The sequence below is a fragment of the Neovison vison genome, chromosome 14 (genome assembly GCF_020171115.1).
Source record: "Neovison vison isolate M4711 chromosome 14, ASM_NN_V1, whole genome shotgun sequence".
NCBI lineage: Eukaryota > Metazoa > Chordata > Mammalia > Carnivora > Mustelidae > Neogale > Neogale vison.
In genome coordinates, this window is record NC_058104.1 from 12104197 (window position 1) to 12119639 (window position 15443).

A 15443-nucleotide genomic window follows, 5' to 3' on the forward strand; every position below is an offset into this window, starting at 1 on the left:
GGAAACATGTAAATACTTGAACACAGGCGTGCGGTTCCGCACACAATTGGCAGGTGGACGGGCAGCAGAGGACGCGGTCATCCTCTGTTGGAATCCTTTTCCGTGACTTTTGTGCACAGGAGCCTCGTAAATGTCTGGCTGCCGATTGTCCTCGAGAACTGCGGTTTGCGGGTGCCCATTCAGTCACTGCGGGTCCCCAGCTGTGTGTGTGTGCCTTGGGCCTGTGCGAGGTAGTGTGGGTTCAGGCGTGAACAAGATGGGCAGGTCTCCTGGAGGGTTTTGATCAAGGGGAGCACCAGGTTCTGTCCTTCCCTTTGAGGAAACGGGTGTTTTCTGAAAGACGAGAGCAGACCGGGAGCGGAGCGAGACCACCGGCGCAGAAGGCGGCTGCTGCGTCGGGCTCCCGGGGCGCAAAGCTGGGGGTTCTAGACCCGGGTGGAGGCCGTGGTGGTAAAAGTGGTGAAGTCTGGGGATGTTCTGAAGAGAGAGTCAGTCAGTAGGCTTTGCTGTTCGGCACTGTTCAGTTATTTTGCTTGGCTTAGAAATGTTACTGCCTGTTCACAGGCTCCGGATGATGGAGTACGTTCGTATTTGAGATTTTTGTGTTTTGAATATTACAGTTGCTGAAGAGTCACGTAATGAACTTCCAACTGTTCATGTAGAAATTAGAGTTTTAGACGAGTTGGGACCTGGATCCGTGGATGAAAAGTTACTGTCCATTAATTTGACATGTGGAGGGTAATTCTGTATACTTTTCAAAACGGATAGTATCTAGTTTATTTTGATGTTTAAATGATCTGTGTCAGATTTTATGATGAAAATATTACTGTTGGATTGTGTTGCAAATAAAAGTACCAGAAAATTTGTTGCATAATTTGTTAATGCATTCAGCATTCAGAATGCCATAATACATTTTAGCTCGGAAGCCTGTGGTGTCCTGTAGGTATATTTGTAAGTATGTTGCAAAAAGGAGAACAGGCTTTTTAAAGTACGGATTTTAAGTAGGGACAGTAGCTGCCTTTTTTCAAGGTGAGATAGGAGCTTTGGTTAGTCCTGGTAGCGTAATACTTAATTGTTCCCACATAACAGCTTCCCCACGTTAAAATATTTTGAAATTTATCTTAAAAGCGTTTAGCCTTGATGATGTAAACATTTTTAGTTTGGGCTTGAATTTGAAGCTTCCTGAAATGTGTGTCTTTTAACACTAAAGTGGTTGCTTCTAGTGTGGAAATGCCCTGATCACTAGGACGACTGGTCGGTCTGCCAGACCTGACTGTCAGAAGAGGCAAATGCTTAGAGCTTTGTTTGATAGTCTTGCAGCAGAGCAGTAAGTAATTTTGGCCCCTTGGGCAAGGTTTTCGAGGTCAAGAGTAACATTTTCTCATACTTTCACGAAAGAAATTGGAGTTTTTTGCAGCAAAGAGTGGAAGAGACTGTGGGAGTTCATAGCTGTGGCTGTGGTTTCATTCCATGTGTCACAGGATTTAAAACCCCCAAAGATTGATGAGTAAATCTATGAATTGGGTTAGTCTTTTACTCGAATGTGTGCTGTGCTATCTTATTATCACCAATAATGAAATTCATCTCTTGGTTCACATGTACAGATTAAACTTGTCGCTGGAGAGAAACGGGAACCACTTTTTAATAATACCCAGTCTGCCCCATAGCTTGTCTTGTTTGCACACACTCTGCTAGGTTTGTTTTTGTCCTTTTCTTTCTGTTTATGATTAGTGAGGTTGCTTTTGTAAAATATGTTTATCCCACTAAATCCTTTACATTGTAAAACAAAGCTGGACTGATCGAAGCCGACTTGACACTGGAGACAAGCCCTCGTGCCCTTTCCCCTGGGCCTGGGTTTTTGAGTGTATAGTTGAGGTCAGCCTAATAGAATTGCTGGGATTCTTCGTTACTACCCTCCGGCTCTCTTGTCTTCTTAATTTTATGCTCTTTTGGTTTTCGTTTTATGTAATTTCAGTTAACAGCTTAAACGGTGACCTATAGAAATAGGCTACATTAGCCCACAGGGAAAGTACTTCTGTTTTCAACGTCATTGCTTAATGTTTGTAAAGAAGTTTTAACATTAAGCATTTTATTTATTTATTTATTTATTTTTTAAAGATTTTATTTATTTATTTGACAGACGGAGATGAGAAGCAGGCAGAGAGAGAGAGGGAAGCAGGCTCCCTGCTGAGCAGAGAGCCTGATGTGGGACTCGATCCCAGGACCCTGAGATCATGACCTGAGCCGAAGGCAGAGGCTTAACCCACTGAGCCACCCAGGCGCCCCAACATTAAGCATTTTAAAAGGCTTTGACGCAGGGCCCCTGGCTGGCTCAGCCGCCGCAGCATGCTCCTCTTGATCTCGGGGTCGTGAGTTCCAGCCGGTTCCAGTTAGGGGTAGAGATTAGTTGAAATAGAACAAAATGGTTTGACACTGTTCATAGGTAAAGCGAGTATCTTTCATTTCGTTATGCAAACTAGCATAAATATGCTTGTAGGCTTCTAAAAATCTGGAATTGGAGAAAGACATTTTGGTTTTTTTTCCAGTACATTTTCAGAATGAAAGGGCAAGTGTATTAATGATACCACATATGTTTTCGCAACTGTGCCTTTTTAGGTTGAATTTAATTACTTGATAATCTTTTATAGTGTTTGGACCATTTTTGTAACCATTTGGCCACTAGTGCTTGTCGTAATTTAATAAGCCCAGAGGACATGGTTAACTTTTATTTTACTTGTAGTTTCTAGTTTTAACATCTTTTATGATAGATTTCTTTTTTTCTGGGTTTGAGGAAGGGTGTGTGCAGTGACAGTCCACACGTGAAAGCCGGAGTGTTGGAAGTCGGTCGTATGATACCATCTCCCAGGATCCCCTAAATGTGGCCCCAGCTCATAAGTGGGTCCTGATATGACTTAACCCGGTATTGGTGGCATTGGTGACTTTTTCTCATTAGAAAGTAGAATAACGAGCAAATGATTTCAGGCCGCTAGAGTATCTGCTGGCATTAGGGGAAGAGCCCAAAGTCACGAGCCTCGTGGACAGCGTCTCGTTGTGATCTCTGATGCCTCGAGAGAATGGCGGGCGCGTCAGGCTCTGGTCTGATTTTCCCGCGACTGACATACGAAGAGCTCAGAAGTCCTGTGTGGTTGTTCCAGGCAACGTCACGTGTTTGGGTGGATTTGAGTATCTTGTTCGCTCTTGGGGAGTACTGTGCTAGTTCAGCCCTGGGAGCTGCCCGGAGTCTGATCTCAGCTGCACTGTCGAGCGGGGTGACAAGGTCCAGCCACACGGCGTTCGTGGAGCCGGTTTCTTGAGCTGTTGAGAGGTTGAAGGTTGTCTCAAGGAGTAACCTGTAGTATTTGAATGGCATTTTTTGGTGATTCTTTAACACAGTGATTATTTTTTTTCTATCCCCACATTGAGTTTCAAGTAGAGATTTCTTAAAGTGATATTTTTAGTAAATTATGGGTGATGTTTGAGCAGCAAAGTTATGATTGTGCCATGGGACATTACCAAGGTTCTAGAAAAAGATGATCTTGATTGCTTTTCTTATTTTATCCAGATGTCCTTAATTCTGGCCTTAGATGAAGTTTTCTAGCAGGGTTGAGCTGCAGGACATATCCGTGAAGACGGTAGCATGAACTCACACTAGAGACTTCTGAAATCTGTGTTCTCTACTTCAGTATCTGCTTGCTCATTTCTCCTGGGTTTTGTGTTGACTCTAGCATTATCTGTGTCACAAACAACGTAGCCCTGTTCCATTAATTCTGTAAGTTCTGTGTTTGTTAAAAGTGGTCGACATCCAGTTACCCCCCTCCCTTGTTTATGCATGCTTGGATTTTGTATGAGCTGAAATGTTTCTTTGTTCGAGCTGTATTTCCTTCCCCTTTTTGTATATATTTGTATAATTTTAGGTATCTGTCTGTCTTAAAACCTTTTTCTTGAAAGAAACTATAGTCTTAGGATCCGAGAGGGGTTGGTGGAGAAGGGAAATTTAGGAGGATGTAACTCAAATTAAACAAACTAAAGAAGAGGGTGTCAGGCAGAGGAAAAGGAGGCCTCTTCAGCTGAGCCCGTCCCCCGAGAGTAGGAGAACTGCAGGTGTCACTGGGAAGGAGTGGGCCAGAAATGACCGCAGAGAAGTGCCGACCGCGGCCGCCAGCGGGCGGAAAGGTTCCCGACCTTTGAACGTTGAGAATCGAACAGACAGTAGCCGGAGCTCACGCAGACTGTTCCTCCAGTGATGACAATTCTCTTTTTCAAGATGATGATTATTCTCCACCTGCCAAGAGACCAAAGAGCAGCGAGCCCCCCCAGCCGCCCGTCGCGGAGCCTGCCAATGCCGGGAAGCGGAAGGTGCGGGAGTTCAACTTCGGTAGGTTCCGCCGCAGACACACACCCTTTCCTTTCTTGCCTTCCAGACATTGTCTGCTTCCCCTAGGACTTAGAGCCGCTCACCCGCGCGTGTGTCTGTGTGTCTGTGTGTGTCTGGGGTCGGGGCGGGGGAGATGCTTTAAAATCATTACTGCCTTAGCTTCATTCTAATGTGAGGAGGACCGGGGCAGGTTGAAGGGCGCCCACGGACGCTCTCGAAGCGAAGGGTGCGCTGCCCGAAGCACCAGCCGGCCCGTGTCCGATGTTAAGTACAGTGAATCGACTCAGAATCAGTTTTGATGACTCCGTAATTAAGTCGTTTTTCTTAGCTTTAAAGCCTTCCTATTTTACGCTTTGATTTTTCTTGTTCTGTGTAACTGGCAGCAGTTACTCTAACCCAAACCCCAGTAGATGGTGTATCTTTTTGAACGGACTAAACAGGTCTTCAGTGGGGCAGATGATGTGCAATCCATATTTTGAATAGGTAGAACATTAACGTCTACACTTTCTAAATAGCTTTTTGGTATTTTAATTTGTCATAGTCATAAATACTGGATATAAGTTGGATTTTTTGGTAGATAGTAGTACGTTTACATGTATTTCTATTCCTCAGCACTCAACAATACGTGAATACTGATTTCCACAACTTAGGTTTTAGACGGGTTCCTGAATGACCTTTGACGACACCTCCATTTTATACTGTTCAGTTAGAGTAGTCTTTTCTGACCTTCTTAGACATTCTCAGGCTAAAAAGAAGGTACTCAGTGTTCTGAAAATAAACTTTATTTTTCTCAAAATTTTTTACTTATTGAGGTAATCCGTACCTCCACGTGGGGCTTGAACTCACAACCCCAAGATCAAGAGTTGGACATTCTTCTGACTGAGCCACCAGGTGTACCTCGAAAATAAACTTTAAAAACGCCTCTATAACCTCTCATTGGACCAATTCTGAGCAGCACAATTCTTAAGAAATGCTGAAGAAAGCAGTGACATTACATAGGTGGGTTTGGATTATTAAAAATTAGGATGTGCGACTTTTGCTCTTGGTTGGGGTCATGAGTTCAAGACTCCTCCTCGGCGTAGAGAGGACTTCACATAAGCACAATTGGGATGTACTATGGAGAAAATAAGCCATAGACATTGGGTCACTGTCGTAGAATAGTGCCCCCAGACAGGGGTTTAGTGTTCAGATGTAATTGGAACTCTCAATTTTTCAGAGAAGTGGAATGCTCGAATTACTGATCTACGGAAACAAGTGGAAGAGTTGTTTGAAAGAAAATACGGTAGGTCTAAACTCAGAAATTCTTGCACTCGTTTGTCGATAAGCCTTTCAACAATGGGGTTACTTTTCGTGCAGTGTAAGAAAGTTCACTTCTCTCAGTGAAGTTACCGGTCCCTCAGAAGCTCGTGGAGAGCGCCTGTTCGGGTATTAGAAACCTTGTCGCCTAGATGACTGTGAAGCTTCGGGAAAGTTTTCTTCTCGGATTACCAGTTACCATTTCTTTTAACCCTTACAGAGCTCCTCTGGGAGTTTATGTACAAGTGTTTTGCAAAGTCCCAGATCTTGGCTATCGAATTGAAGATGAGCTTTTTCATGAGTCATTTTTTCATCTGCTCGGTTGAGTCCATTATTCATCTTGTGTCCTTATTTTCTGGACTACTGATCGAAGTTAATTCTTGTCTCCTTTTATTATTCTATCCTAAATCTGTCTTTAAATAGTGATCAAAAAACAAGCACCATGTTACTACCAGTTGGTATGTATTACCTAAAGTAGGTAACACCTAAAAATAGCAACCTTCTTTGAACTGTGTTTTTATTTGGAGGATTCTTTTTTTTTTAAAGATTTATTTAGGGCACCTAGGTGGCTCAGTGGGTTAAAGCCTCTGCCTTCAGCTTGGGTCATGATCTCAGGGTCCTGGGATCAAGTCCTGTGTAGGGCTCTCTGCTCAGCGGGAAATCTGCTTCCTCCTCTCTCTCTGCCTGCCTCTCTGCCTCCTTGTGATCTTTCTCTGTGTGTCAAATAAATAAATAAAATCTTAAAAAAAAAAAAAAAGATTTGATTTATTTATTTGACAGACACAGCCAGAGAGGGAACACAAGCAGAGGGAGTGAGAGAGGGAGCCAGACGCAGGACTCGATCCCAGGACCCTGGGACCATGCCCTGAGCCGAAGGCAGACGCCTAATGACTGAGCCACCCAGGCACCCCATTATTTGGAGGATGCTTAACTTTGCAGTGGACTAACAGTCTAGAAAATGGGCTGATTATACTGAATGTTCACTTGAAAATTGTTTTTTTTGTAGTGCTCTCCCACTCACGGAGTTTCTGTGGGTGAAGTTCTTTTTTTTTTTTTAAATATTTTATTTATTTATTTGACAGAGATCACAAGTAGGCAGAGAGGAAGGCAGAGAGAGAGGAGGAAGCAGGTCCCCACGAAGCAGAAAGCCCTATGTGGGGCTTGATCCCAGGACCCTGGGATCATGACCTGAGCCGAAGGCAGAGGCTTTAACCCACTGAGCCACCCAGGCGCCCCAATGAAGTTCTTAAATGATAGACAACACTGGCATTATTTACTCAACTTGAAGAGGTAGTTCCTGTACCATTTTTCGTGGATGACAGCCGAACCCTCTGTGAAGATTCGGAAGGAGAGTAAACTCAGTAACAAATTCAGTAACTTCTACTTAAGGCTCTCCTAGTGGCCTTCCCTCTCCAGTAGCCCTGGCATTTTCCTGTGATCTTACTTGGTCCATTTTAAAGCAGAAAATTCCAGAACTTGTTCTATGTTCGGCACTCTTCGGCGCTGGTACGGCTACAGGCTCGGGGGACAGAATGTGGGGCCCTTTGTCTTCATCCTCTCTGAGGCTGTGTTAGGGAGATTTGATAAGATAAGACAGTGTAGTATCTGTATTTGGTGGTCCGTAAGTACATGGTGCTTGTTGTTTATACTTTATTATATAGTTACTGTAGTACTGTTTAGAGTAAAAGTAATTTACTGTTAGAACAATTTTACAAATCTCAGTGCTTCTCATAAAGGAAAACAAAAATTATGTTTTTGCTTTTGTTGTGATGGTGGTTTATCGCATTATTTTGCATATAAGAAAACAGTGTTGGGCGCCTGGGTGGCTCAGTGGGTTAAAGCCTCTGCTTTCAGCTCAGATCATGATCTCAGGGTCCTGGGATCGAGCCCCGCATCAGGCTCTCTGCTCAGCAGGGAGCCTGCTTCCTCTTCTCTCTCTCTGCCTGCCTCTCTGCCTTCTTGTGATCTTTGTCTGTCAAATAAATAAATAAAATCTTAAAAAAAAAAAAAAAGAAAAGAAAACAGTGTTTCCCGACTATTGTGAGAGTGTAAGAACAATACTCACATTTTACAAATGGAAACCATTTTTTTTTAAGATTTTATTTATGTATTTGACAGAGATCACAAGTAGGCAGAGAGGCAGGCAGAGAGAGAGAGGAAGCAGGCTCCCCACCGAGCAGAGGCTTAACTCACTGAGCCACCCAGGCGCCCCAATGGAAACAATTTTAATGGTGATAGCCTTAGGGGAAGATGTTTTCTTTGTTACATGACTAGGATTTTCTAGGATTTTCACCGGCAGGGTGTCTAACAGAGGCTGGTAAGGTAGCCGGTATTAATGTGTACCGCGGTCCCCTGAAACGTCAGCACCCGCACTCCTGTTTAGCAAACAGACTTTAGCATCAAGGATAGTGAGAAAGGGCGGCTGTTCTGATGCAGGGCGATTCCTGCGGGAGAAGGAGGGAGCAAGGGGAGGCCATCGGAGTCCGTCCTGCTTTGGGGCTAAAAGGGGCCGTGGCCGGGTCAGTAGCTCATCTGCTGTCCTTGCGGCACACCCGCTGGAAGGCTGCTTCCTCGGCGGGGCTGTGCTCGTGAAGGAGAGGTCTGGAAGGATGTGGTAGGTACCTGCCCTGCGGTGCTAGAACATCTGCTGTCCTTGACTCCGCCTCAGAAGGTTTAACTGCGGAATTTTGATGGTGTCTGCGAATGTGCCTCTGTTGGGGACGAACTTAGCCGATGCTTTTTTTCTTTAAACCTTTAAAACTGCAGTTCCCGGCCGTCCTGTCACTTCAGCTCTAAGATGTCCACATTTCAGAAGGGGGAGCTGAAGGGGCCTGGCTGGCTCAGGCAGGAGAGCCGGCAACTCTTGCTCTTGGCGTCGTGGGTTCAGGCCCCACATCAGCTTTAAGGCTGACTTGAAAACAATGCAAAATCGGGAGTTGGGTGAAGGGAGAGAATCGTCTTGACATCGGTTCCATTATCACACCTGGAAACATGGCCTGTGGTGCCCAGTGATTCTCACGGTGCCCTGTTGTTTAGAGAATCTGACCCTTTGTAAGTTGTTTGATCCGATCGCTGAGGTCTTCTCACTATTCTGGAATCCGGAGACTCCCCAGGCTTTTGACCTTTTGCAGCTGCCGCATTATTTCACCTTTGGACAAATAAATTGTAGCAGAGTCTTCACAGTTCAGGAAGATCTTCTGCTTCTGTTAATTTCATTTAAAAAATCCCTTTTTACACCAGTGTTTATCATTGAAAAACACGACTTGTCTTCCTGTTTAGCTGATGTGAACCGGTATGTTTTTCTGGATCGTATGTTCTTTAAATTTCAGTGGAACGTCCAGCTGCATCTGGCATTACCCCCAAATAACGCATTATTTGATCGCAGATTCGGGGGGAGCACCTGCATCGTTGGTGTTCTTTTTCTTTTAGTTCCCTTCTATTGCTTTTCTTCTGATTCAGTTAAAACAGAAGCAAAAGTAGAGTCATAAAAGTTACAGAGCAGTACGTATTGAATTACTCTGTTGTACAGACTGTGCTGCTAATCCCTGTCTCAATTAATGATTTTTTCCTTTCTCTTTTTATCCTTAAAGCTCAAGCTATAAAAGCCAAAGGTCCTGTGACGATCCCATACCCTCTTTTCCAGTCGCACGTTGAAGATCTTTATGTAGAAGGACTTCCGGAAGGAATTCCTTTTAGAAGGCCGTCTACTTACGGAATTCCTCGCCTTGAGAGGATATTACTGGCCAAGGAAAGGATTCGTTTTGTGATAAAGAAGTAAGACTCCCTTTGGACTCTTGTCTTTGTTTTCATTTAGTGCATTTTTTTATACTATTGTCAAATGTTCATTAACCTCCAGGGCTGTATTTTAATTAAATTTGAGTTATATATTATTTTATTTTCCACATTTTAATGTGTTTCTGTGGACAGGATTTTCTTAGTCATGTCCAGACTTGGCTTCTGGAACATGAATATTTGCCCATGTGTGATTGATGTAGAGCTGTCAGTCTTGTTCTCCGATTCTCTGCTGAGTCTCCTGAAGAAAGGAATAGAGGATCAATGTATCAGTAAAATATTTTTTTTTTTTAAAGATTTTATTTATTTATTTGACAGAGCGAGACACAGTGATAGAGGGAGAAGCCTGCTCCCTGCTGACCAGAGAGCTCGATGCAGGTCTCGATCCCAGGACCCTGGGATCATGACCTGAGCCGAAGGCAGAGGCTTAACCAATTGAGCCACCCAGGCGCCCCACGGCTTTCATTTTAAGTCCTTGTGTTGGAAATGAATCTTTCTGAACTGTGTGTATATTACAACTAATTTTTAAACTTTTTTCCTGAGATCTCTTGAACTATAAACAGTAAAGGAAATGAATGTCGTCGAATTAGGGACTCCTGGGTGGTGGAGTCGGATAAGTTTCTGACTCTCCGTTTCTGCTCAGTCCTGCCTTGGGCTCTGCACAGAGTCTGCTGAAGAGTCTCTTTCTCCCCCTCTCTGCCTCCTGCCCCTGTACACGCTCGCTTGCTGTCAAATAAAATAAACCTTAAATAAAAAAATCCAGGGACGTCTGGGTGGCTCAGTTGGTTAAGCAGCTGCCTTCGGCTCAGGTCACGATCCCAGCGGCCTGGGATCGAGTCCCAATCAGGCCCCTTGCTCGGCAGGGAGCCTGCTTCTCCCTCTGCCTCTGCCTGCCATTCTGTCTGCCTGTGCTCGCTCGCTCTCCTGACCAATAAATAAATAAATCTATCTTTAAAAAAAAAAAAAAAAAGTAGTGGAATAACAGTATTTATCATTTGCAGAAGTGTTCAGCTTCCTTACTTTGGGAACACTGTGGAACTGCTAAAAAAAAAATGGGAATTTAACAACCACTTCTCTCAAAGATGACAGCCAAGCACGCTTCTGTCTGTGTTGGTATTCAGTAAGGGAATGACAGCTTTTAAGATTTAACTAAGCATGAAAGAGACCCAAGAGGTACCTCAACATAATGAAGTGAGCTGTCCTCCCCAGATAGGACCTTGTTGCAAATAAATTTTTAGTTGTGAGATCTATTGGCCTCTTGAAATCGAATTGTCAGCTAAATGGGCTTGCTCTACAACTGTCACTCGCCAAGGACCATCAGTAAGGATCCCCTTCCCCCTACACATCACTACATGAATAAGTTTGTTTTAAGAAAACTCTCTTGCACTGTCATTTTATTCAATTGTGCTCTTAATATTAGAGGTTTTAAATTCATTTTTAAATAGCAAAGTAAAATACAGAATTTATATAAAGAATTCTATTTATATAGAATTTATTATATATATTTTTTAACGTACCTATTACTGCCAGTATCTGCTAACCTTAGAGTAGATAAAAGTGTTTGGATGCTGCAGTGTTTGCACAAGCCTGCCGTGGGACACTTCATGCGCACGTCCTGTTTAAGTCCTTTCAGTACACTTAGTTATAGTCATGGAAGCCCTCTTCTTCCCTGAGAGAGACTTTTTTTTTCAAATATTATTTATTGGAGAGGGCGGGGGGACAGCAGAGGGAGAGGGAGAAGGGAGGCCTCTATCCCAGGTTCTATGCCAGGACCCTGGGCTCATGACCTGAGCCGAGGACAGACTCTTAACTGACTAGCGCACCCAGGGGCCCCTTGAGAGGGACTTGTAAGCCCTTCTCTAAAGGTGAAGGTGCTTCATCTTGGTGGATATATTTTGTTTTAGAAGGATGATTCTAGGGACACCTGGGTGGCTCAGTTGGTTAAGCCGCTGCCTTCGGCTCAGGTCATGATCCCAGGGTCCTGGGATCGAGTCCCACATCGGGCTCCTTGCTAGGCAGGGAGCCTGCTTCTCCCTCTGCCTCAGCCTGCCATTCTGTCTACCTGTGCTCGCTCTCCCTCTCTCTCTGACAAATAAATAAAATCTTTAAAAAAAAAAAAAAAAGAAGGATGATTCTACAGAGTTTAGCAGATGTTTTATTTATAGCTCACTAATACTATTTAAACACTGTCTGTAACTATTGATTCAGTCCTGTGCTGGTTTCCGGCATTTGTGAGATGGCTGTTACCAGGGTCATTCTTGTTTCTGACCCAGTCTCCACCTCTGCCAGCACCCTCTGACTTCAGGCCACTACCCCAGAAAGGAGTGATGTGCTGTTTAAGTTAGATGGTGAAAACGCTGTGATCTCGAAATTAGGTTTTCTGGGCAGTTTTTAAATAAAAAAACATGTAATCTGTCTCACAGATGTGATAGTATTGAAATATAGTTAGGATTTTTAAACCAATTTATAGATGTGTTGAAGTGAGGTAGTCTTGAGTATAAAGGAAAATGAAAGGATGTCATTGTAGTTTCGTGGTCCCTTCCTTGGTGTTACGCTGTGATCGGGTATCTTTTGGTTAGTTGCAAAGGGAACTCTTTCCGTGAGGGATCCATGTTCCAAGATGCACCTTATGAAACAATTTGCCATTACCGTTTGGTTTGATTACTCTCTAGAAATCTCCGGAGATGAGAGTTTAATTGTGCGCAGCAGTTCAGACGTTCTCGTCTTTTTAAAGCGGGTCCTCATGACTGAGTGTCACATGGGCACTAGTAGTTGCTACTTTTGCTGAATCTTACCTGGTAAACACTTGGTACTTGTTCTCACCTCGCAGACATGAACTTCTGAATTCAACACGGGAGGACTTACAGCTCGATAAACCGGCCTCCGGAGGTAGGTCTCCGGTCTCGCTTCAGACTCTGTCACAGGGGGGCCCTGGCCGGCTCAGTCGGTAGAGCGCACGGCGGCCCTTGATCTCCGTCGTCAGTTCGAGCCCCTTGTTGGCTATAGAAGTTACTTTAAAAAAAAAGTACATCAAATCACAACATCATATACAAGAAATACACAGTATTGAAATAGTATTTTCTGTTCTGTTCTGGGGATAAACTCAAGGTTCTTCCTAATAATCCATTTTAAGTAAGTGCAGCCCTCACACCGCTGGGCCAACTGAGAGAGCTAAGCTCGTCCACTTCCGAGACACAGAGTCTGTGACTGGGCACGGTGAATCAGTGTGTCACCCACGTCTGCGTGAGTCCCCTGAATCCTCCCTCGTCATTGTCCACGGGACATAAGAGGGCTGACTTCTTAGAACACAGAGCCGTGGGTATGATCACTTGTCTGTGAGACGCGTTTTGGAGAAACACACTTGTGACGTGTTCTCTGACTCCTGTCGGCTCTGGAGCCTGGCGGTGTAGGTGGAGCACGGGAAGCCTGTCACTTAGGTTGCCGTGACGGAGAGCTTGCCAGCGTCATCCCGTCCCTCCGTTTACCGCCAGCGTCATCCCGTCCGTCCATTTACCATCGCGGAGCTCAGCCGCCGCGGCTGCTCGGGGGCCAGAGCTCTGCTCTCTCCGAGCTGTGGTCCGGACACTCGAGCTGTGAAATCGCGCCTCGTTGCTCATTTCCATTTTGTCATCGTTTCATCTGTTGTCGTTCTTTCGAGTCGGTGTCAGCAATGGTTTTAAGAAACACATTCTGAAATCTCCAAAAGAACAGATGTTCTTTTTAAGGGGCGATTCCTGCTCACTCAGGGTCGTGAGTTCAGGCCCCACGTTGGGTGTAGAGATTGCTTAAATAAATAAACTTGGAAAAAAATCGTACTACGTAATTGACCTGGTTTAGTAACGCGACCAGTTTGAGAACGTCTGTGTGTTTGTTCTTCTTACAGTGAAGGAAGAGTGGTATGCCAGGATCACCAAATTGCGAAAAATGGTAGATCAGCTCTTCTGCAAAAAATTTGGTGAGTCTGATTTCCCCCACGACTAAAGTATATTACAGAGTAAGGTTTCCAAATTTTGCTTTTAAGAAAGTAAATACCGTGAAATGATACATCTCGTTTTCTTTTTTCCCCTTTATAACATCTAATGTATGTATTAGTTCCAGAAAAAGAGGTCAGTGATTCATTGGTCTTCCATGACACCCAGGGCTCTTTCCATCACATGCCTGCCTTCATGCCCGTCACAGTGACCCCGTCCACCACCCCATGTGCTCCAGCCGCCCTCAGTTTGTTTCCTGTGATTAAGACTCTTCTATGGTTTGTCTGACTCTGATTCCACCCTCCCTTCCCCTGTGATCCTGTTTTGTTTCTTAAATCCCACACACGCGTGAGATCCTACGATAATTGTCTTTTTCTGATTGATTGATTTCGCTTAGCGTAATACCCTCTAGTTCATCCATGTCATTGCAGATGGCAAGATTTCAGTTTTTTGATGGCTTGAGTGGTATCCCATTGTGTGTGTGTGTGTGTGTGTGTTTGTACACACCACATCTTCTTTATCCACTCCTCTGTCGATGGACACCTGGGTTCTTTCCACAGTTTGGCTGTTGTGGATGTTGCTGCTATAAACATTGGGGTGCACGTGCCCCTTTGGATTCCTACATTTGTATTTTTGGGGTAAATCCCTAGTAGTGAAATTACTGGGTCGTAGGGTAGCTCTTAAGGAACCTCCGTACTGTTGTCCGCAGCGGCTGTACCTGTTTCCATTCCCAGCAACAGTGTAGGAGGGCTCCCCTTTCCCCGCAGCCTTGCCAGCATCTGTCTTTCTGGACTGTTTCTTTGCAGCCATTCTGACTTTTCTTTCATCGGTGAATATACATGTGTTAATCATGCAGAATTGTGGACCCGTACCGAGGGGAGGGGGCCGTACGGCGGAAGCATGAACTCCTTTCCCGAGTGACTCTGACCCAGTGTTGCTGGTACAGCGCCAGGCCCCTTGCGGCCCAGGAGTCCCTTGTCTTTGGCCCCTTCTGTAGCACTTGGTGTGGCTTTCTGTAGCAGCAGGCCTGGGTCACAGCCTGTCCCTGAGGGCTGGTTGTCCAAAAACGGGGTATGCCCCCCATTCTTCTCTTGTTCCCTGGCCTTGCCGGCTCGCGTCCCCAAACATGTCCCTGTACTTGGGTTTGGTTTGTCGCCGTGGAATCTCTTGTTACCCTGGGCCACTCCACCCTGCTCTGTTGTGCTTCTCAGCAGTCTGTCAGTCCGGGCTGTGCTGCTGCTGCTGCTTGTTTTCACGGTTAAAACCATTTATACGGACAGTTTCGAATCTGGCTAACTCTTGATTTCTTCCCATGTCATTGGTTGTCTTCTTTGTTCTTGATGGCACCTCCCTCTAGTCAGTCTGCGCTTGGAGTGCTGCCTGGCGGCTCCGTCCTGAGTCCGTTCCCTGCTTCCCTGCCGTGCTCGCTCGGCAGCTGTTCCCTCCCATCTCTTCTGTTTCCTGATGGCTTTTGCATTTAAGCTGCTAGCCCTGGACACTCATTTGACTTCAGAACTTTATTTTTTCCCCACCTGTTTGGTACCTCTGCCAACTTCACATGTCTGAATTAGGATCTTTTTTTTTTTTTTTTTTTTTTTTAAGATTTTATTATTTGACAGACAGATCACAAGTAGACAGAGAGGCAGGCAGAGAGAGGGGGGGGAAGCAGGCTCCCTGCTGAGCAGAGAGCCCGATGCCGGGGCTCGATCCCAGGACACTGAGACCGTGACCTGAACCGAAGGCAGAGGCTTTAACCCACTGAGCCACCCAGGTGTCCCTGAATTAGGATCTTTATCTCCCTCTGTAACCATGTTCCTTTCCCCCACCATCCGGGGACACCACCCTCTCCCCTGTTGTCTAGCCAGAGCCCTGGGAGTCACCCTGGATATCTTGATTCTCACAAAGCCTCCTGCTGACCGGACTTACAGCTCAGCCCAGAGCCCTACCCTTTTCTTCTTTGCTGCTGTCTCTTACACTGTCACTGTCAAAGCTGGTGCTGCAAAGCCGAT

At 45.1% G+C, this 15443-nt stretch overlaps 1 protein-coding gene across 6 annotated transcripts in view; it reads left to right on the forward strand.

The window, feature by feature from the left end:
* GTF2I (general transcription factor IIi) overlaps positions 1–15443 on the forward strand; it is a 99947-nt gene that overhangs the window by 59593 nt on the left and 24911 nt on the right. For all 6 annotated transcript variants that reach the window (XM_044234211.1, XM_044234214.1, XM_044234212.1 and 3 more), the window contains 5 exons: positions 4265–4375; positions 5592–5657; positions 9262–9445; positions 12294–12352; positions 13347–13418. In XM_044234211.1, the coding sequence (XP_044090146.1) occupies positions 4265–4375; positions 5592–5657; positions 9262–9445; positions 12294–12352; positions 13347–13418 (492 nt within the window). The remainder of the gene's footprint in view (positions 1–4264; positions 4376–5591; positions 5658–9261; positions 9446–12293; positions 12353–13346; positions 13419–15443) is intronic.